Source organism: Leuciscus leuciscus (genome assembly GCF_965113295.1).
Source record: "Leuciscus leuciscus genome assembly, chromosome: 1".
Lineage (NCBI taxonomy): Eukaryota > Metazoa > Chordata > Actinopteri > Cypriniformes > Leuciscidae > Leuciscus > Leuciscus leuciscus.
The window spans coordinates 44,578,238-44,601,999 of record NC_138725.1 but is presented as its reverse complement, the minus strand read 5'-3'; the positions used below and the strand labels follow the sequence as shown (position 1 = coordinate 44,601,999).

The following is a 23,762-nucleotide window of genomic DNA, read 5'->3' as shown; positions in this document are numbered from 1 at the left end:
CCGTATGATGTCTGATGCAGATTCGCGCTCATCATCGGACCACTGTGACGGATTGTCATCTTCATAACCTGGTAGCACTGGAGTGAATCCAGTTGCGCCTTTCTCTGCCAGTCTGACTGGATGAGTGAGTGGTGACATGGGTTCTGGAACAGGCTTAGAGAGGGTAAAGCCAGTGAGATCGTACTCATCGTAACGTGCGGGAAGGACTGTCCTCCTCCTGACTCGCACAGTTGGCTCATCCTCTTCATATAGTGACATCTTCTATCTCTTTGGTAAGTCCAGAATCCGGCTCGAAGGACCATGAAAAAATGCTTCTGATTGGTAGCACTTATACGACAAGTTGCCAGCTCAGGGTGCTGACCCACCAAAGACTGTCCGATTAGAGACCAAACGGAGATGCACTTTTCTGGGAATAACCCATTTATTGTCACCACTCAACAGACTGGCTTGTATGGTTGTGTTTGTGTGGTTTTCTATAAAATAAACAGTCAAATAAACATGAATATACATAATAATAACAATGATAAATTATAACAATTAAACATGAGCAATAATGTAGTATATTTTAACATCAATAATTAAAAATGCACATTATTATAAAACAAACTGAAAGCAAATGTAAGATAGGCTGTAACTCCTATATTATATTCAACACAGATGTAATCTGACACCTTGTTATGCTGTGAAGATGGTATAGCGCTGCTCTGACTGGATTATGAGTGCGCATGCGCGTGGCGAATTTTCCACAACAGTTCTCCCATTAAATGTAGAAAATATACAGCAAACTCTGCTTCAAACAATAACATAACATGTAATAGTAAAAGAAGTATAACTCTAATCCGGATAATAATAAAGTTATGTATACAAACATACGAGCTAGAGTGGCATGAATACACGAGGGGGAACACACACACATATCTATGATATAACGTTACATCACGGGGACAATAACTTGTTTCCAAGAGCGAATGCAGTACTCATCCAGTGTATAATCAAGGATTACAAACTTACTTTTGCATTCACGCACAACACTTCGTCCGAAATGCGGTATGTAAAACAGTTTATACTGATGTAACTTCAGCGTCAATCTCCGACTCCCGCTGCATTGTAATACTGTCTCTGTGAGGGCGGGGGAGGTCACATGGTCAAAGTTTCTGGACGCTGATTGGCTCAGGTAAGGTGCTGTGTGTGTGGGCCTCAAATACAGAGGGAGAAATTATAAAGAGAGGTTAGGTTTGACAACAAACTATAGCCTTTTTTACATACACATTCTGTAAAATTGTCTGATGTCATTTACGTCGTGTGTTATAAAATATGATGCACGTTAACGACCAGCAGATGGCGCTGCAATTGTCCAAATGACTAATCTACATTTTTTTTTGCTTTTGCTTGACAAGAAAAACGATGTATTAATTTTACGTGCCAAAAGTGCACAATTGTATTTCATCTCAAGACAACTTTCAGTAGTTACATACTTCTGGACCTTTAGCTTTCATTTTGTTATACATAGCCTAATTATATTCATACTTTATGCCTGCTTTAAGAGAACAAAGGTTTCCCATGTTTAGACATACTTCAGTGAACCTGCTTTACAAGAACCAAGGTGTCCCATGTTTAGACAAACTTCAGTGAAGCAGCCTTTATTAGAATGTGTAAATGTCTCGACATGCACTTAAGTGTATGACGTGTTTTCCATGGAAAAATTGATGTAGCTTCCTGTTTACACAGGTAGCATAAAACAAAAGCCCTGACAAAACCTGATAAAATTCACAACTGACAGACTCAAGTATTTCCCAGACTCTGTTGTACCATTCTGGGGTTTTACTTTATTGAAGTATAAACATAGCAGTGTATTTGCATTGCTCTTATTGAGAATTTTTAGAGTGCTTTTAGTTTGTATGGTAGAACACCATGGTGTTGGCAGATTTACAGACAACATACAAAAAATAATGAAAGGTTTTAGGCACATATCTATCATTTGTTTGACAGCATAGTTTAACAGGCTGATAAGTCTTTATGAAATGTCCAAGCTAAGTAAAGTATTTTCCTGTTGAAGATTAAGAACCAAACACATAACAGTGTCATCTAAATATATCATACAGACTGAATCTTGTTTGTAGAAAAAACAATGCACAAAATAAAAATACAAGTTATTTCACAGAATCAAATATAGGCTTAGAAATGTCTTTAAAATTTGAAATGAGAAAATGTCAAATAATAGAAAACAAACATGTGAATGACAAGAAAAGTAACACATTGTGTATTCCTAGAGTATTTAAGGCACAATGCTTCTTATTGTTTCTATGTCCAAAATTATATGCAAACATTTAGTTATTAAACCTAAAGTTTCCTATTACTGGTGACACTTTCAGAGGAATGATTCATTGCAACTGTAGATATGAATAAGCAAATATCTATCATTTGTTTCAACAGCACAGAATGCTAAGAACCGTCTTGGCCTACTTATCATGCTTTTAAAATCTGCATTTGCAAATGTGACTCAGTGTCGCATTTAACATGGTGTGTGAAATTGTGACCAATGATTTTAAAAAAGTAACCATTTAAGGCACTGTTCAAAGTCTTCATGTAAAAACAGTGAAACCAAAATGCAAGGTCTTGGCTTTGAGTCTACATAAACAATGAACATTTGCATAGATTGTATACTGGTCATATTTCTTTCTAACTGTTGCTTTGTAACTTTGTATGTTACATCTAAAAATAATTCAGTGCTTCAGTTATGTACAGCGCAGCTAAAAAGACTGATATGAAGTGTCTATTTCAATAATGGGTGGAAAATGCAAAGAAGCTGGCCACAAACTTTGCTGCTCTGATGATGTGGGATCTTGGCCGGTGCTTTGGGGGAATTTCAGCGCTCCACATTCATTAAGTGCTTGTTCAGTTCTGATGCTCGTGCTCCACTGTCCTTCTGTGCTCTTTGTTAAGTCTTCAAAAGCCTGATACCCACCATCACTTGGTGTGACGCCATCATGAACAAACAGAGAAGGATATAGTGGATTTTTACTAGTGATGAGATTTTTCACATTGAACTTTTCATCAGAATCAACATCATCTGAAAGGTTTAAACAAACATCTGCATCATTTCCCTGGTTCACAACACTGTTGAAGGGCTGATATCCGTCTTCCAAAGCATCATTAGTGGGAACGTTAAACTGGCTCTTGCTGACATCAGCACTAAAAATGTCCTTCTTGTCAGATTGACAGGAATGATCCCAGCACTTGTCATCCAGGAAGGAAGAATCATCATCATTGGCCGATCCCAAATACGACATGTTGCTGAAAACCGATGAGCCAGAGCAGTTGCCCGAATCTCGGTTTGCACGGTTGCGTTCTCTTGAGGAACTGGTCTCATCACTCTCGACTTGCTGATTGCTGGGTGTGTTTTTGGTAAAGGATTTGAAATCCTCCTCCAGGGCACGTTCAACACGTAATGAGACGTTGATCAGACTGCAATTCTCCTCGTCATTACCAGAGTCAAAACCAGCCTGGCCATAATCATCTGCCGCTGACTCAACACTATGGGAACTTTTCTCATTGTTTGTATCAAATGATGATGCGGAGATCCTGTAGAGAGACAAACATGTTGAGGCATTATTAATCAGAATTAGAGCGATGCTAGTCTGTCATGTGTTTCTGAAGTTTTGGGGAAAACTTACAAGTTCTTTTCCTCATTAAAGTCCAGTTTTGGAATCTCTACATGGACTGAGGAGAAGTTCATAATGGAAGGAGGCAAAATATGACCCTATTAAACAAGAATGAAAAAACAAAAACAAACAAGGGGTTGAGCATATAGAAAACTATTTCAAAATAAAATAAATAGTTTACCAAACAAATTGCATATCTTTCTCCAACCTTCTCTACTCCAAGATCAGCGTTTATTTTTGGCTTGGAGATCTTGTCCCACCAATTCATCTTCATCCTGTAACGAGGAAGTAAAGTGTGTCAGAACTAAATTTGTCAAGGATGCACAAAGGAATAGCAAACATGCAAAATGTAGAATGATGGCAAGACATTGAGATCTCACCTCAAAATACAGATGAAGATAGTACAAATGATGATGATTAAAACAACACATAGAGGCGGAACCATTGTTCTGAGTAATTCATTTGGAGATGAGGCTGTGGAGCACACATAGATTGATCAGGATTATTAAAGAGCATTAAAACACACGCAGTAATAACTCTGAGAACAAAACACATTGACTTACAGCTGGTGAACTCAACTGGTGCGCTCTGGTCACTCAATATCTTGTGGTCATTATAGCTTGTGCTCATTCTTGCTGTCAGAATGTAGTTGGTGTTTGGCTGGAGATTTATGCCCACAATCTCAAAGAATCCCAGGGAGTTTGACACATTCTTGGAAATCTGTATGGACAAAGTGTTTATTTTATTTCTTTATGATACATCTATATGTGAATATGCATGAATTAAATATCTTCCTCACGGTTTCATCTCCTCCTTCAGTCCTATAGGTCAGATGTATTTCCAAACTTTCTGAAAAAGATCCTTTCTCATACTTGTCATCCCAAGTTACATAAAAATTTCCATTTTCAGTCTTCTGCACTGATAAGACTGGAGTTTTCGGTTTGACTGCAGGAAATGAAAATCACATATTTGTAAATGTGTCAGATAAGGCCAGATAACACCTTTTTCTTTTCAGAATATTTAAAAGTAATGGAAAAAGCCTAACAAGAACATACAGACAACAAATATACTCACTGAATTCCATTGTCGTGAATGTTGTGCTTAATAAAACATTTGGTCCGTTCAGAAGTGTAGTAGAGAATATCTCTGTTAAAACAAACCCTTGGACTTTCATTTTGCATTCACAGTTGGCACTGAGATGACTTCTCTCAAAGATGCATGTATATTTTTTGAACCTGCAATTTGAGTTAATAGTGTTAGTTGATTGCTAAATGAACAGTAAATAATTTTACAGAGGAATTGAACAAATACATACGTATCTACTACAGTCTGTGTGATGTTGAGTTTGTATCCAGAGCAACTTATGAGGCCATCAAACCATAAACTGCACTTCATTTCTGTGTCATAGTCATTGAAACACTTCAAGTCCTTCTCTGTGGGTTCTACAGAGATTTTAGAGATGGGAAATAAAATAAGTCACTATCACAAATGAACACGGTAGATGTTGTTTTGTTAAAGTAAAAGTTGTTTCGACAGTAAAACACTGCATAAAAAAACACAAAAGGGGTGTCATCTGAATCAGCATGTTCTTGTTTAATTTGTTGTAAAAACATCCACATCAGCTTGTCATCAACATGTTTTAAATAAATTAATGAATCAACGATTAAATACTGAGCAGAAGGGAAAGCCACTAACTTAAAAAAAAACAAGTGTATAGAGCTAAACATTTGGAAACGATTGTGAGAGTGACGCACGCACACACACACACACACACACACACACACACACACACACACACACAGAAGAGCAGATAGATACACATGGGGATATTATATCTTAAAGTAACAAAATCACAAATAGAGCAAGAGCATATTCTTAGCGAAAGAAACATTTACCGTAACAAAGTGTTTGGCAGATGAGTGTGAGGATGATCTGACAAAGAAGAAATGTGGAAAACATCCTGTACTTCCTATAAGCAGAAATATAATGTCATAGCTACATCTTTAAACTATTACATAGCCTATAACAAGATAACATGTTAAAATATGATATCCACACAAAATATAGTTTTCTCATACCTTTTGACTGTAACTATATGACAGTTCGTTGTTGCGTCCGCAGAGTAAAAATAAAAGAAAACGAATTTACTCACCACTCTGTAGACAAATTAAACGTTTGTCAGTCACAGACGCATAAAAACACACGACGAGCAGTTTAAACCGTGTAATACCCTGACCGTCTACCATAAGCTTCCCTCTTCGCCCACCTAACATGGAAGTGGAACTTGCCAAAAGGGCGTTTCGAACTTTCCTGGAACACACGCAGCAGGTCTGCTGTTCCACTGACCCCAGCCCTGCGCGCGATCGAGCTGTTCCCGAATCCCGACTGAGAAACGCGCGCTCACACTGATCTCTAGTCTGCTCAAGCACGCGGATAGGCACACCAGAATTACACGGAAAACAAACAGAACGCCCGTCAGATAACACGATTAGTCTTCGTTGTAACGTGTTATTTATTAGGTAACGTTAGCCAAACACAAAGGAAATTATTATGCAAGGCTCACAAAAAAGGAAGCACAAAATGAGACTGCATTTCAGAGAAACATGCAATTATTTTCAGTTCCTGTATCGTTTTTTTATTTATTGATTTGTTTACCTCTCTTCAACACAGATTCAGGGGGGCAGACATAGTTTATTTTTTAAATTTTTAATGTTCCTGGTGCTCATAGCCTACTTGGGTGGCCACTAAAATAATTGGCCCTTTTCATTTCTCGAAATCCGTGTTATACCATCCAGTCTTTTCAAACAGAAACATTATTGGTAGCTTATGGTTGTATTGTGTGTGATTTAGCCGTCGTACCCATAGACAGGTCGTACCTTCCAACGCTGGCAGACCCCTTAATCCGCCCACTCACTGGCAATAGTGACGCCATGTGGTTGCAAACGGCATGACATTATTTTGCTTTCAGATACAATGGCCATAGTGAACTATATGAATAGTCATTGACAGATTTGTCACAAGTTTAACAATACAACATGGCCTGCAGGCAATATCCCAGCAAACACAAAACTTTTTTAAAACGTAGTTGTGTTTGCTTTGAATGCCTTACATGGTTTTGATATAATCACATACATTTTTTTTAAATAAAATAAAAAGCAGGCCTACCAAGTACCAACCAGGTAGCCTCCCAGACAGCAACAGTGTCGGCCCAGATCCGGCCCATGTCTGGTACGCATGGAATCCACGTGTACCAGATTTGACCCGGATCTGGGCGGACATATGTTGCTGTCTGGGCTACTTTATAATGTCATAACCTTATGATGACAAAACACATTGTGCTTTGGCTTTTATCTGTTTCTGTTTTGGATCATACCGTGGCTCTTATTCCATTTGTTCAAGGATTTTATGCCACCTTCTGATTAGTAGGCTAAACGTTGTGTTTGAAGATTTGTTTGCATGGTATTGCAAACAAATGTTGTTTTGTAGATTGTAAATGTAGATTTGTTTGCATGGTGTTGTTTGCAACTTTACTTGGTGAATGTGCCATCTTTTGTTCAAAACGAGTCAAATGCATATTGAAACAGTCAGTTTTGATGCACAGGATCCTATTTTAGTTGCCTTTCTGCTAGAATATCATTTGTCCGATTAATATTAATTCACCTGAAAATAGTGCTTTTCAGTTGTGTGAAACAGCCTTGCCATGAACATTCTCAGTGCACTTTTCCACTATTCCAATTAGTGTCCATCAACAACAATCTTCATTGTTATATTGTTTTAAATGTGTATAGACATATTTCGAAAGATGATTTTCAGGGTTAAAACAACGATGATTGCAAAATCCTACAGCACACAGATTATTTTATTTTTTTTACACTTTGAATAGTGCACCTATGGCATGTACTATTATAGCCTAGTTTAATTTAAACAAACAACATGTCCTTAAATGGTCATGCTTACCATTGTTTGCTAAATATTGAAAGCTTCATTACAAAAAACTGTTTTCTGTTAGAACGGTGTGTTAGTTAATGATTAAGTTAATGATCGTTGCGACGGAAGTTAATCAATCAAAACTAACTTTAGCTGGACAATAACTTCATTCTAGAGCTGATATAAAGCCAAAACAACCTCTGTTACTGGAATTTCATAATATCATGTGTAAGGCTGCTTTGAAACAATCTATATTGTTTAAAGCGCTATATAAATGAAGGTGACTTGACTTGACTTGACTTGAACGAATTTTTCCCTGTTTAGTGTGCAGGATACAGTGTACACTGCGAAGGAACCCAAGTCACGTGATCGGAAGTATTGTTTCTAGTGGGACCGCGCGAATGTTGCACGAAATTGACAGTTAGTTCGGCGGCACAACTTTGAAAACAGGTATGTGAAGAGCAGATCAACACTCTAGTCTACAACAATAACTGTTTAATGTAAATCTGTCTCGGTCAGACTACGATGTCGGGTTTTGAATGCCCGGACAAACGGACGCTTGATTTGATGCAGCATGTCGCGCATCTTCGTTCGTAGCTTGCAGTATTTTTGTACATTTCGTGCTTGTAAGACATGTATATTAATGTATATTACCACAAATCCTTGCTCACACCAACACCAAATAATTGGTCGTAAGACTGTTGTTATGAATAGACGGACATCTATAAACTTTAACATATGCTATTAGAACAGAATAATGGTGAGACCTAAAGATGAAGTACCATCTGAGTCAAAGAGATCTTAAAATGACTGCCTTTGTCCCATTACCGTGGGACCATCATCATATTTGACCTATTGTTTAGTTGAACTTGTTAAGTATTGTCTTGGTAATACATAAGGGTTCTCCAACAGTCATTTTTAATCATATTACCTAACTTAACTCATGTTTGCTTGGGCAGTATTTGCAGGTTTGAGAAATTGTGTTTATCAAGATGTGTTTTTCAGCTCAAGAGGATATGAAGCAGAATGTCCCGACCAATGGCAGACAGTCACAGGCGCTTCTTGCAGACCATGATGAGCAATGGCATCATCAGTGCATCTCAGGCTGAAGCACTACACAAACACTGCTGTGAGACCCATGGAGGTATGAAGAAAATGTATACAAATTCTGTTGGATCATTTGTTTATTATTTCATTTTTATTCTGCACTAAAGGCAAGATTATGCTTTTGTTGATGTTTATGCGTGTCACACCTGGGGCCTGTTTCAGAAAGGAGGTTCAACCAACTCTGAGTTAAAACTTGAACTCTGAGTTGACTTACCCTGAGATGGGAAACTCTGAGTTTTCGGTTACAGAACAGCTGAAATGAGTTAGTTCAATCAACTCTGAGTTGACCTACTCTGAGTTAAGCGCGTGCACCACAACTATAAAAAGCCATTATCAATGGAGCACAGATATTATGAGTCACCATGGCAACAGCGCCAGACAAAAACAGGTCTGCACGTTTCTCACCTTTACATTTTAATTAGTTATACAGTGTTGGGTGTAATTAATTACCAAGTAATCTAAATACTGCAATTTAATTAAAGGGATTACTCTTAATTCTTCTGTAATTTAAAGTAAAATCTGATGTAAATGCATTAGACTATAGAACAATTCTGTATATTTAACATACATTTTTAAAAGGTATATTTTTTATGTAACCTTCTCCCTCTACACACTTTGGTCAATTCAAGAATAATTCATGCAATTTTATATTGTTTATTTGAAAGCATTAAAAGTGCAGTTTCTTGTCTCTCCTATATTGTTCAAGTGGTTGAGGTTGATATGGGATTTAGTAATTAGTAATAAGTAGACATTAATCTAATTACACTGTTGAAGATGTCATTTGTAGTTAGTAATACAAGTACTTACCCAACTGTTATATTATCAGAGGTGAAAGAACAGTATGTTATTCAACCTAATTTTAATTTTCATGTAGGGGCAATCCTGCAGGCATTAAAAGAACATGGCAGCAGCTGAAAATGAAATATAAAAACATAATTCAATTAGGTAAGGCTTGAGCATATCATGGGTGTAGGCTACCTGACTTTACATTTGACATAAATAACTAAATAGCATCCAGTGTCAAGCAGTGCAGCAGCATTTTTGGCTGAGGGAATTCCTGGAGGGACTTCAGAGCCAGTCACTCCCGAAGATCCAAGGGCCTTCATAAAATGTAAGAGGTTTACATGTGTCATTTTTTATATAGGCTATTTTCCATTTATTTTACTTTGGGTTGGGTTTTTTGTTGGTCCCAACATATTCTGATGGTAATATCTGTCTTTTGGAGCCTCCTGTCCCAACAGAACCCCAGGCAGTTGTAAGTAGCCTACTCAATACACCAGAAATTATGATAAATAGTGTTATAAAGTGTACTCAACCAAATGCTCATCACATGGGGATAAAGAGTTTCTGCTGCCACAGAGAGGTAATGTTAATATTATGTGTCTACACATCACACAATCTACACATTCAGATTTTTTTCACATATTTATGTGGAGTAGCCTATAGAATCTAAGTTTATATCCAAGTATAAACAGGTGTTCTTATCTCTCTCCCCCCCCCCCCCCCCCCCCCCCCGTAAATGCCACAGTTTAATTCTGTAGAATTTGTTTAGAACTACATTATGTAATTCTAATCTACTACTGTATTTTCATTTGCCAGTTAAGGAGTTATATAGACGTCATCTTATAAAAATAAAATAAAATAAAAAACAGCAGTAAAAATAGCAATATTTTATTTATTATTTTTATTAATAAAAATGTACTGAAAGAATGAATGAGGTGTTTAAACACCACTTCCTCTTTAAAAAAGGGGAGGAGACCGAAATAAACTCTGGGTTTACCGAAGAAAACCTGCTCCCGACCAGGTTAGGTTCACAGAGTAAGTTACCATGGTAACTGACTCTGAGTATAAGTTACCTCTCTTTCAGAAACAGGCTTGACTTACTCTGCTTTCTCAGGTTTAACATACCTCCCATTCTGAAACAGAAAACTCAGAGTTTCCCTCATTTCAGGGTTAACATACTCAGAGTTTTCACTTAACCTCCTTTCTGAAACAGGCCCCTGGACATTGAATGTCAGTTGTATATAAGTGTCAGTGTTTCCCCTACCATTATATAAGGGGGGCACCCCCCCCCCCCCTCCCTAATGGCTCGCCCCCCACCCCTGCAGGTCAAGTCAATTTGATTTGATTTTCTTTATAGCGCCAGATTACAATTTGTTATTTTATTAAACAAACTAAATAGTCCTTAAGTAATATGTTATTTATCTTATTTCCATGATGGCATGTCTTTTCTGTCTGTGTTTGTGCATTTACAATTATCCCAATGAGTGCGCACGCAGTCACATGCACACGCACAAACACTGAGTGTCCTCTTTGAATTTTGCATCTTTCTTGCATTTCTAGCGCACTATGTGGCAGACCGATTAGATGATTTCATTAATGTCATCAATGCTCAGCTTCAGCCCTTGTTCATGTACATCAGGAAAGGCATGTCTGAAGAAAATGGACTGGAGTATTATGCCTTGGTTGGTTGAATCTAATCGACATACACATCTTCTTAATTTATGTGTTTGATGTTATTAATAATGATATTAGTGTTTTAATATACTATAAAAAAATATGTATACTATAAATGTCAAAACTCAAGTTTAAGTCAAAACAGAAATGACAAATACTTTTCATCTGTTATTCAGGTAAACATGACCGAGACAGACATAACAAGAATGGCGTCTGATTATGCAGATAATGAACTGGAATTATTCAGAAAAACGGTACGTTTATTCACAAAAAAAGAAATTTGATACACACACACACACACACACACACACACACACACACACACACACACACACACACACACACACACACACACACACACACACAGACACAGACACAGACAGACATTCGTTATGTATATGAAAACACTCCAACGGAGGCATCAGAAAACCATCATATAAAGTATATTATTACACATTTGAGTGATTCTAAGAAAATAAAGTTGTTACATGCATATGCAAAATTATTCAACTTTTGAAGTCCCCCCAAAAGTCACATTTTTTAGAGAATCCTTTACTCTTTATATAAATGTTTAATAAAGGTTGCCTGTAAGTGCTTACAGGCATTCAACCCTCTCTACTGGAATCTTAGGCCATTCTTTGTGTGCAAAAGCTGCAGTTTATGTACTGAAGGCATCATAATCTTTGCCAAAATGGCCTGATACTTCAAAGAATCCATGACACGGGTCACATGGTCAAGATTTTCACTTCCTGCAGCAGCAAAGCAGTACAGCAACAAAACTGACCATGTTTGACCCTTTGGATGGTGTTCTTCTGGTCATAAGTCATGCCTTTTTTTGTGCCAAACATACTGTGGTCATAAGTCATACCTTTTTTTTTGTGCCAGGCATACTGCTGACCCATAGGCCCAAAAAGTTCCAGTTTAGTCTCATCATTCCATAAAACATTCTTCCAGAACTCCACAGGTCCATCTAAATTCCTTTTAACATATTTAAGTTATCCTGTTATGTTCTCTTGGTCAACAGTGGCATTCGTTGAGGTGTCCGGGCTTGAGGTCAATGCTTGTTTTGTGTTCTTATATTCTGCATTGAAATGTTTTTTCCTTCTTAAATCATTCTATCTATCAAGTCTTTAGCAGTAAGCCAAGGGTTTCAAACCTCTTACTCCTTATTTATTTCGTCTTATTGATAGATAGATAGATCCTTTTATTAATACTTTGCAGGAAATTACAGTGTCACGGCAGCACGGACAAACCCAACACCATACATTCACTCAGAACATATCCATAAGTTAAGTTAAAATACAACAATCTAAATAAAAGGAAGTTCTCTTACGAGAGTACTCTCGTGTTGCGTAAGCTAGCTTACGCTACGGGAAAAACCCTTTTCTCGAGAATACTGAAGCCAAAAAATTATCCTTAATTTTTGCATTAGTTTAAAACGCATTGCTGCATAAGCAGACCTAGGCAGAGCGGCTCGCGCGCCTATTGGTTGCTCAGCAGCAACTGCTGAAACCTATCCAGGACCTGCTCGTGACGAAGCACCAATGAGGGCGCGGGCGCCAGTGCGCGTCATGTCCCGCCAGAATGGGCGTGGCTACAGGCTATAAAAGCAGGCCCGTGAGGTTGTTCTCTGATTTTTCAACTCTTCAGCGGAGTTGACAGCTCAAGTGGACACTCACCTCGCTGTTCTCCGGAGAAGCTGCGCCGTCGAAGAGCCTTCAGCGGGACGAGCTTCAAGCCGGCCATCTCGCCGCTTCCTCTGCCGTTCCTGCTGCGCTATCCGGCGCCGAATATCCTTTTTCATTACCGCGTGTTACGTTACACACGCTTGCATCTAAAAGAGCGAGGCGTTGTTGCAAATGCCTCTTTTCAAAAAGTGCGTTTCCTGCCTGGGACAGACACACGCGGACCACGCGCTTTCCCTGGGCGGCTGCCCGGAATGTGAAGTGATGTCTATGGCGACCCTGCGGGCTCGCCTAGCATCTTTCAGCGTGGATCCCGCCCCTCCGCTTCTCTCTTCTGGGCCGCGCCGTAAAAAGCGCCGTTCACAGAGAACACCGGAGGCATCTGCCGCGAGCGCTTGCATGCCGGATCTCTCCCCGTGTGCATCGCTCTCTGCATCCCCCACCTCTATCACGGCCGGCCAGCCGCCCGCTGTGGATATCGAGTCGGGGGGAGATGACGCAGAAGGGGACAGCTGCTCTATCCTGGCTTCTGACTGCGAAGGCTGGTCGGGCTCCATTCCGGACCCCGCCCCTTCTCTTCAGGAATCGAGCGGTGTGCGGTCTACGTTCGACGCCGAGCTTCTTCGCCTGCTTACCAAGGCCGTGGAGGACCTCAGCCTCGATTGGTCGCTTCCTGACGAGCCTGCACCCAGCAGGCTGGACGGTTGCTTTCTGCCAGGCCGCCGCTCGACGCCTCACACGAGGCCTGCCCCCTTTCTTCCGGAGCTCCACGAGGAGCTCACTAAGAGCTGGAAGGCGCCATTTTCTGCCAGGCTGCGTTCTACTGTCTCTTCGACGCTCTCTCTAGTAGACGGCGCGAAAGACAAGGGCTACCTCTGCATTCCTCCGGTCGAGGAACCGGTAGCCACGCACCTCTGCCCGCCTTCCGCCGGATGGCAGTCTCATCCTTCACTGCCTTCCAAAGCCTGCAGGACTACTTCGGCTTTGATCGGTCGCGCCTACACCGCCGCCGGTCAAGCCGCGTCCGCACTTCACACGATGGCCGTGCTTCAGGTGTATCAGGCCGACCTTCTCCGTAAAATGGACGAGGCAGGCCCGAACCCTGAGAATTTTAATGACCTCAGGAGCGCGACCGACTTAGCGCTACGAGCCACTAAGTCCGCTGCTCAGGCCATCGGGAGGAATATGGCGTCTCTCACTGTCACCGAGAGACACTTGTGGTTAACGCTGTCCGACATGAAGGAGTCCGACAGAGCCACTTTCCTCGACGCGCCCGTGGCGCCATCCGGTCTCTTCGGCCCGGCTGTCAAGGGGTTTTCGGAACGGTACTCCGAGGTTCAGAAAACCTCCCAGGCTATGCGGCATTTCTTGCCGAAGCGCTCCAGTTCCGCTACGGGTCGCTCTAAGCAGCCGCCCAACCGGAAATCAGCGCCACAGCCTCCCCCGCCGTCAGCCTCACAGCGGCGTCAGCCGAGGGATTTCCAGCGCTCACGCTCTTCCAGCCGCCACAGACCGCCTCCCCCTCGGGGACCCCGGTCCAAGATTGTGCTGAAGGCAGAGCCCTCAAAGTCTTCCTGACCGCGTTAGGAAGACGAAGATGGTCGAGTCCCGCTGCGGCCGGACCGCCATCAAAATCAGCGCGCCTCGCTCTCACAGTTCCCTCAGCAGAGGTGACTGGAGATGTGTATTTCACAGCCAACGAGCCCGTTACACAACACGCTCGCCTGTACCCAAAGGCCGTTTTTACGGCCGCCCAAATAAATCACAGAAAGAGCTTTCTGTCTGTTTATCCGGCTCACGCCGATGGTGTTATAAATGTAGGTCATGTGCCCACTCCACAGTGTTCGCGCCTACATACAAACACGGCCGACTCAGTGACTCACACTCATTCACGGCCCATATCCATAAACTCGGCTCACGCCGTGTGTGTTTTGAATGTGGGAAAGGTGCCCGCTGTACAGCGCTCATCCCTACACACAAACACGGGCTGCTCTGTGATAAGCACTCATTCAGAGCCCCCGTCAATAAACACAAAACGTGTCCCGTGTGTAAATCACCCTCTACCAGACACGAGCTGTGTTATGTGTGTGCGAAGCGCGCGCTCTCTCTCAGGCGCTGTGAGATATGTGCCACACACACACAGCGACAACAGCCCGCGCGTTATTCTCCCTCTAGTTTTTCACATAAAGGCATGGAGGGAGCTGCCGGGCGTGTCAGAATGGGTACTGAACACGGTAGAACGAGGCTATTCACTACAGTTCGCTCGCAGACCCCCTCGCTTTCGAGCCAGGGTCGAAACCACGGTGAACAACGAAGTAGCACACCTACTTCGCGCCGAGATTGCGAAACTGTTAGAGAAACGAGCCGTAGAAGCCGTCCCTCACACACTGAGCGAGGCAGGTTTTTACAGCAGATATTTCCTCGTTCCAAAGAAGGATGGCGGTCTCAGACCCATCCTAGATCTCAGACGGCTGAACAGAGCCCTTATGCAGAGATCGTTCAAAATGCTCACGACCAGTCAGATTCTCGCGCAAATTCGCCCGAGGGACTGGTTTATCTCTGTGGATCTGAAAGACGCATATTTTCAGATTCAAATAGCGCCCCATCACAGGCCTTTCTTGCGATTCGCCTTCGAGGGGCTGAGCTATCAGTACACCGTCCTGCCGTTCGGTCTGTCCTTAGCACCCCGTACATTCACGAAGTGCATGGATGCAGCGCTCGCTCCCCTGAGACAACGGGGGATGCGAATACTGAACTATCTGGACGACTGGCTTATTCTAGCCCAGTCAGAGTCAGAGTTAATAGCGCACAGGGCTCTATTACTCGACCATTTACGGGATTTGGGTCTCCAAATCAACTGGACCAAGAGTTTACTGTCTCCCAGCCAGAGAATCTCTTTTCTGGGAACAGACTTAGACTCTGTGTCAATGACAGCGCGGCTGACGTCACAGCGCGCGCTGCAGATTCAGCGCTCAGCTGCAGCTTTCAGGACCGGCAGCATTTTTCCTCTCAAACGTTTTCAGAGGATGCTGGGTCTTATGGCTTCGGCCTCGGCAGTGCTTCAGCTGGGCTTGCTTTTCATGCGCCCGCTGCAGCACTGGCTGAAGACGCGGGTCCCGCTGCGAGCATGGTCCGCTGGCCGCGTTCGGGACATCAGTTACTATGGGACATCTTCGGCAGAGCGGAGGTCGACCTCTTTGCGTCGACGGAGAACGCGCACTGCCCAGTATTCTTCACGAAACAGAGAGATGCGCTGGCCCACGACTGGCCCAGCCGTCTGCTCTATGCGTTTCCCCCGATCGCGATGTTACCACAGGTAATCAAGCGCATCAGGGAGAGCAAATGCTCTGTGCTCCTCGTGGCGCCGCTCTGGAGGAATCAAGTGTGGTTCTCAGAGCTGATGCAACTGACGAGCACGACCCCGTGGCCGATTCCGGTGAGGAAAGATCTCCTCTCCCAGGCCAGGGGCGCGATCTGGCACCCGCGCCCCAACTTATGGGCCCTGCATGCATGGGCCATCAACGGGTACCCGCTGACCTCCCAGCGGCAGTGTTGAACACAATTACTCAGGCTAGAGCACCCTCTACGAGAAGGCTCTACGCCTCTAAATGGTCAGTGTTTTCCGGCTGGTGCTCGGCCCGAAACTTAGACCCACAGCGCTGTAGCGTTGCAGAGGTTCTCTCCTTTCTGCAAGAGCTTTTGGACGAGGGCAGGTCCCCCTCCACGCTCAAAGTGTATGTGGCGGCCATTGCGGCGTTTACAAAACCTTTGCATGGCCGGTCACTGGGTAGAGACGACCTCATTGTTAGGTTCCTAAGAGGAGCTAGGAGGTTAAATCCTCCTCAGCCCCCTCTGGTTCCAGCCTGGGACCTCTCCTTGGTCCTGGAAGCCATGAAGGGCGAACCCTTTGAACCCCTCCAGTCCGTGGATTTGCGGTATCTTTCACTGAAGACCGCTTTTCTCATGGCTCTCGCTTCAGTTAAGCGAGTGGGTGACCTTCACGCGCTCTCTGTGAGTGCTTCGTGCTTGGAGTTTGGGCCTAATGACTCTAAAGTCATCCTTAAACCGAGGCACGGTTATGTCCCCAAAGTGTTTTCCACTCCGTTCAGATCACAAATCATTTCACTGTCAGCTCTTCCGAGATCTGAGGGTGAGGACGATGTGAATTTTCTCTGCCCCGTCAGGGCGCTGAGAATATATGTCGAACGGTCTGATGCTTTCAGGCAGTCAGAGCAGCTCTTCGTTTCGTTCGGTGGCCGCACTAAGGGCTTAGCCACATCGAAACAGAGCCTGTCCAGATGGATAGTTGACGCTATCGCTATGGCTTATAGGTCTAAGAACCTTCATTGCCCTCTGGGCGTCAGAGCGCACTCCACCAGAGGCATGGCCTCGTCGTGGGCGTGGTCTCGCGGAGTCTCGCTCCATGATATTTGTACGTCGGCGGGCTGGGCCTCTCCGTCTACATTTATCAGGTTTTATAACCTGGAGGTGCCTGCCCTACAGGCTAAACTGTTGTCAGTCTAACATACTAGCTCTGTTCGCTCTCGCTGCAGATCGACACAGACTGTGTGTGGTTTGTGTTATACACAGGCTCCAGATCGACAGACCAGGTCTTCCTGTCTGTGATCTTTTTTCACCTGTCCTTCGGGTTCAGGTGGCTGACAGGCAGTGTTATCATTCTTAGTTCAGCCCACGGATGTACCTGGCTGTTCTATTGTATTAAGCACCCATTCCCACACTCTGGAATGGTTATCTCTCCCTGGGCCCAACCCTCATCGGCCCAGATATTACCACTTACGTTTGTCCCCGGGCACATGCCCTTGGGAACGTGCATGTGGACCTTCTCTAGCACGCACGGCGTTTTACATTGGGTTCCCGTAGCGTAAGCTAGCTTACGCAACACGAGAGTACTCTCGTAAGAGAACGCTCTCGGTTACTAACGTAACCTCGGTTCTCTCTAGATGAGGGAACGAGTGTTGCGTAACCCTGCCGTGCTTGTGCTACTTCTGGTTCGCTTCAGATTGAAAAACCAGAGAACAACCTCACGGGCCTGCTTTTATAGCCTGTAGCCACGCCCATTCTGGCGGGACATGACGCGCACGGGCGCCCGCGCCCTCATTGGTGCTTCGTCACGAGCAGGTCCTGGATAGGTTGCAGCAGTTGCTGCTGAGCAACCAATAGGCACGCGAGCCGCTCTGCCTAGGTCTGCTTATGCAGCAATGCGTTTTAAACTAATGCAAAAATTAAGGATAATTTTTTGGCTTCAGTATTCTCGAGAAAAGGGTTTTTCCCGTAGCGTAAGCTAGCTTACGCAACACTCGTTCCCTCATCTAGAGAGAACCGAGGTTACGTTAGTAACCGAGAGCGTTATATTTGTGCATTATAAAGTCGTATAGCAGCTGGTATGAAGGACTTCCTGTAGATAGCCTAAGTCCCTCCCCTTCTGGTGGACCACCATGGGACCTTATTTTGGAAAAATATTGTATGGTAGTCAATGGCGAGAGACAACAAATATTTTGATCTCGTTTGAATTGTGTCCTGAATTACACATATGATGTTTGTCAATTTAAAAGATGCATTTTAAAGTCAAGAAAGTCGCAGTTTGATGTAAAACTGTTGTGGTATAAGACTGTGAAAATACGTAATTACAAAGACTACAAACCCAAAAGGCGCACATGTGACGTCATACCTTTTCTCTCAATGAATGAAGCTAACTTTACTGAAGCTAATGTCTGTCATTTTTTTCTATAGTCTTACGTTATAATCGTAACGTTACGCCGTCATGCCTGAGTGTTTTGTACCAGACTGCACACATACGAGCAACGGATCTTGTGACGTACGTAGTGCGAGACGAGAGATGTAGTTCATTGAGCGATTTTCACATAAAACTAAATGTTACTCTTCTGTTTTATGGCAAACTGCGACTTTCTTGACTTTCATAATCATCTTTTAAATTGACAAACATCATATGTGTAATTCAGGGCACAGTTCAGACGGAATAAAAATATAAGTTGTCTCTCGCCATTGACTACCATACATATTTTTTCCGAAATAAGGTCCCATGAGCCGGAAGCGGAGCGGAGGGATTTATTCTCTCTATACCACTCCGACTTGCACATTGGTGCCATCAGTCTTTGACTGAAGGAGCTACTGTTTATCACCTTCAGGTGGTGGATTGGGTGTGCAGGGTTGGTCAGTATTGATCTTAGTTTATTCAATGTTCTCGCCCCTGCCACTTGCTGAACCGTCTCTAGTTCAGCCCCGACCACCGAGCCGGCCTTCTTGATGAGCTTGTCCACTCTGTTCCTGTCTGTTGTGCGGACGCCGTGTCCCCAACAGGCCACAGCAAAAAACAGAGCACTGGCCACCACTGTTTGATAGACACTGCAGAGCAAGGGTTGACAAATATTAAACGACATTAGCCTCCTTAAAAAGTAAAGTCGGCTTTGCCCCTTGCGGTACACCGCCTCCATATGGCTCTTCCAGTCCAGCTTACTGTCAAGCTGCACACCAAGGTACTTGTGATTGGCCACCAGCTCCACCTCAGTGCCCCCGATGGTAATAGGTGTTGGTTGGATCCTCCTCCTCCCCCTCCTGAAGTCCACAACCATCTCCTTAGTTTTTGTGGTATTCAGATGGAGATGATTATCCACACTCCATTGCACAAAGTTGTTGAGTGTTCCTCTGTACTCCTCCTCATCACCTCCTCTTATAAGGCCAACAACTGTGGTGTCATCTGAGAATTTCTGCAAGAAGCATCTGTCGGTGTTATATTGAAAATCCGCTGTGTAGATGGTAAACAGGAACGGAGCCAGCATAGTTCCTTGTGGCACCCCTGTGCTGCTAAGAACAGTGCTTGAGACACTGTTCTGCAGGCGTACATACGGTGGTCAGAGGGATAGGTAGTCCAAACACCACAGGACCAGTGATGGAACCACCTTCATCCTTCCCATCTTCTCCCCTAGCAGTCCAGGCTGAATGGTATTAAAGGCACTTGAGAAGTCAAAAAATGTGAACCTCACAGATGCATCTTTTTATTTTTATTTTTTATTTATATTTTTAAAACAGGAAAAGATCGGGCCTGGCTCAGTATAAAACAGATTTTCAGAAGGTTCCTGCTCTGCAGAACATAAAAACCACATACAAAACAACGCTCACACACTAGACAGCTAGAGACAACAACAGACACACAATGTGTGTCCAGATGTGTATAAGCCCTCTGCAGAATATAAATGAGGGCATCATCAACACTGATGTTGGGCTGATATGTAAACTGTAAGGGGTCCATTTGAGTTGTCACACTAGTCCTGATGTAGTGAAGGACTAGTCTCTCAAACGTCAAGTGAGCGCTACCGGTCTGTAGTCATCATGGTGGGTTGGACATGATGAAATTGGGCCCTGGAAGGTTTGCTATGGTACCATGCATTTTAAACTTTCAAACAATACTGCCAATAGGAACTTTTAGTGTCTTGGAAATGTTCTTGTAGCCATAGCCTTTTTGATGTAACAAGACTACTTCTTTTGTGAGAGCTCTTTTGTCTTGGCTATATTTGCTACTTAAATTCAGCACATGCATTGGTTAATACATAACTAACTAAAACATAACTAAAGCTAATTAATGGTACGTTTACACAACAACAATGTACTAAAAATGGAAAAGCTTTTCCTTTGCGTTTTTTTTACCTACAGACGCTAACGTTGTCAAAACAATCACCATTCATACGGATCTGCGAAAAAGACTAAAATTGCTGCATTATGCTGCCAGACCAGTAGTTGGCAATGTGTCTTTGTAAAGAAACACTACGCGCTGATAGACTGAACACTTAATACACATGTGCATGGTTTCATCGTTTTCACAAATTCGTGTTTACATGGAGATGATAACAGTATCGTTTTCAAAAACTTGCACTTTGAAATCTGATTTAAAAAATTTGCATTTTTAGGTCCCTAAAATGCTGTTGTCATGTAAATGAATGGCAAAACGCATAAAAAGTTTCAGTTTTTGTGTCGTGTAAAACAGCCCCTAAGGCTACGTTCAGAATGCAGACAAAAGTGGCCCAAATGTTTGCTCATATGCGACTTGGATCTTTTTTTATTTTTGATTATTATATCAGTGTGAACAGCACAAACCACATGGAATCTGGTCTTTTCGATTCTGATTTGGGCCACTTCCATATGTGGTCCCAAATCAGATGCAAGTCTGATGTTTTGCAATTAAACCTCAGTCTGAACAGTCATATCGAAATTCTTGTGACTTTTACGTCACTTATTTGTCACTTCAAAGATTTTACTACATACCGTAGTTCTTTGGTCACTCTGTGAACATGGAAGACAGCAGCGTTAGTCAGTGGAGGGACGGTGAGCTGTTATACTCGGAAGTATTACAGTGAAAGCTCTATACAAGCAAAACTGTACGGAAAAAATATGCTGTCTGTCTCCTCATCATCGCCTGCAAACAAATTCATCAGCCTTTAATTGATTGCTTAAATGCTGACTTCAGAAACGTCCATGTTTACTTTGGTGTAATTCTGTGCTGCATGCTATCTTTGTTATCGTTCTTTTGCACATGCGGGTCAGTTCAGGATTCTGAACTGTTCACACGCGAATCTGATATTGGCCACAATTAAAAGAATTTGAACAGCCCCAAAAAAAAAAAAATGGATCTGAGCAATAAATCAGAATTGAGCGCTAAGGCTTCCAGTGTGAATGAAGCCGAAGTGTTGTTAAAGAGTTCCCAAAGGCTTAGTTGTGTTTTAACACAACCATACTAGCAAGTAATTTAGCGTTTGGGGGTTGAATAATTATGACATGAAAAAAAATCCTATAACCAATCCTATTACTAAAACAGGTTGGTTGTATTTAAAAAAAATAAATAAAAAAAATATCTCCTGCCGTTGTTTCTTCTGTTAGATGGATCTGATTGTGGACTCTGAGAGCGGCTCTGCTTCCTCCACTGATATTTTAAATTGTGCAGACAGCCTCCGGACAAAGAAACTGAAGAAAAAAGAAACCGAGCTTGTCTTAAACAAATTTGTCCAGGACAAATGGTTAAATGAGGTATACATTTTCAGATATATTTGATTAAGTATTATAAATAACTCACTACCCTCAAAAGCAATTACTGTTTTTGTTATTTTGTTATGCTACTTTAGAAAGACGGTGAATACACTCTTAGTGTCCGCTGCGTTGTGGAGATGGAACAGTATATGCGCACAATCTACCAGGATCTCATCAAAGTGTGTCATGTGTGCCACAACATTGCCCTGCAGGTATAGACATACACATACGAGTAAAGGTCATGAACTTTTATTTATTGACGAAATCCAGGCTTTAGAACTAATTTTTAAGGGAATACCTCATGTTTATCTTGCTTAATAACTGAGTTTTTATTTATTTACTGTTAGTTATGTATTGAAATTGTATTTCCATAGAATTGACTTGAGTTGGCTGACTTTTATGCCATTTTCAGACATGGGGAACTGCAAACAAAATGTTTTCTTTTATTTTCAGTGCCAAATGTGTGAAAACCCAGCATGTGGAATCAAGGTGCACCTCCCGTGTGCTGCTAGATATTTCAGAGCACGCAGTGACCCTCATTGCCCATCATGCAATGATTTCTGGCCTCACGAGATTCCAGGTGAGCTGTTGTTATTAAAGTGATAGTTCACCCAAAAATCTAAATTCAAGCTGTTCCAAACCTGTATGAATTTCTTTCTTCTGTTGAACACAAAAGAAAATGAACATTTTGAAGAATGCTGATGACAGTTGATGGACCCCATTGACTTCCATAGTATGAAAAAAATACTATGTACTATGGCATTCTTCAAAATATCTTCTTTTGTGTTCAACAGAAGAAAGAAACTCATACATGTTTGGAACAACTTGAGGATGAGTAAATGATGACAGAATTAAAAATGTTGGGTAAATCAACCCAATTGCTCCATCAATCTTATGTTATAACGGCAGAGTTGTTTACTTCAGAAGGTTTTAGATATCAACGTTTTTATGTCTTTCTTTCTTATTTGCAGAAATGCAGCGTTTCCAGTCACAGAGCTCGCAAAATCTACCTTCATCATCCAGAGAGAACACTGCACCCACAACGTCCCGGCGGTCGAGAAGGTCATAATCTCAAATCCTGCCGATCCATCGCTGCAGCTGTTATGGGGATATTTCAAGTGCTTTCTCTTAAGAGTCTAAGATTTTTTTTACATGCATTTTCTATTATTAAAGTATTGTTATTGAATAAGTTCTCAATTCCACTTTTTTTGTTGTTGTTAGAATTTAAATTCAATATCAAATTGTTTATGCAAATAAACTTATGTTTCTTTCTTTGCTCTTATATGGAAATGTTTGCTGTAGCTGTAGCATTTTAGCACATTTTGTATGGTTGCTAAGATAGTTTTTTGAGAAGCATTTTGTTCTTTCAATCAGATACCCCTTTTAGAAGGAACGTTTTTCAAACATTAAATTGCTCAATATATGAAATCTAAAAATAAAATAAATTTCAAGTTATTTGCAAAGTTCTGAATGTGGTTAACCATTCAATTTAGTATTACTTCCTGTGGCCACTGAACCGAACAGAACGAAAATCAAGACCAGTAGTTCAAATCATACAGAATTGCATGTACTGATAAAATATATTGCTTGACAAAATATCAGCAGGGTTTTTAAATCAAAATGAAGGCTTTCTATGACCTATTTTAACACCTGCACTGAGAGGGGAGAGGGCAATGTCTATGGTAACATTAAACCGTAAAATAACAGCAAAACTACAATTTAAACAACTTTACAGTTAAAATATATACACTGTAAAAAAATTCTAACCTCTCCAAGTCAAAATTTTCTAGTGACTGGTCACATCTAAATTTTTAAATTGGCCCAAGTGCAGTTCTTGTTGCAATAGTCTGTTAACATTGGCTCAATG

The 23,762-nt window shown here is 42.1% G+C and overlaps 2 protein-coding genes and 2 long non-coding RNA genes across 5 annotated transcripts in view; 3 read left to right on the top strand and 1 right to left on the bottom strand.

The window, feature by feature from the left end:
* LOC309514019 overlaps nt 1–23,762 on the top strand; it is a 113,176-nt gene that overhangs the window by 15,094 nt on the left and 74,320 nt on the right. The gene's annotated exons all lie outside the window — the stretch shown is intronic.
* Nucleotides 353–2,090, top strand: LOC309513966. Its single transcript, XR_014211577.1, has 2 exons — nt 353–468; nt 998–2,090. It is a non-coding gene; the product is annotated as an uncharacterized lncRNA (long non-coding RNA).
* Nucleotides 1,788–6,127, bottom strand: il4r.1 (interleukin 4 receptor, tandem duplicate 1). Its single transcript, XM_082189455.1, has 10 exons — nt 5,741–6,127; nt 5,558–5,631; nt 4,978–5,104; nt 4,737–4,897; nt 4,462–4,607; nt 4,226–4,382; nt 4,043–4,136; nt 3,871–3,937; nt 3,675–3,760; nt 1,788–3,582 (listed from the first exon to the last, which is right to left on the bottom strand). Exons 2-10 carry the CDS (start codon nt 5,619–5,621, stop codon nt 2,751–2,753), a joined length of 1,734 nt encoding a protein of 577 aa, XP_082045581.1. The 5' UTR covers nt 5,622–5,631; nt 5,741–6,127; the 3' UTR covers nt 1,788–2,750.
* On the top strand, nt 7,897–23,350 carry nsmce1 (NSE1 homolog, SMC5-SMC6 complex component). 2 transcript variants are annotated; one of them, XM_082189662.1, is made up of 8 exons: nt 7,897–8,039; nt 8,595–8,733; nt 11,040–11,161; nt 11,330–11,407; nt 21,749–21,895; nt 21,991–22,107; nt 22,349–22,475; nt 22,867–23,350. In XM_082189662.1, the coding sequence occupies exons 2-8, from the start codon at nt 8,616–8,618 to the stop codon at nt 22,962–22,964; spliced, it is 807 nt and encodes a 268-aa protein (XP_082045788.1). In that variant the 5' UTR covers nt 7,897–8,039; nt 8,595–8,615; the 3' UTR covers nt 22,965–23,350. The 2 variants fall into 2 exon arrangements, with proteins under 2 accessions (XP_082045788.1, XP_082045789.1); XM_082189663.1 differs by lacking the exon at nt 7,897–8,039 and adding an exon at nt 8,047–8,215.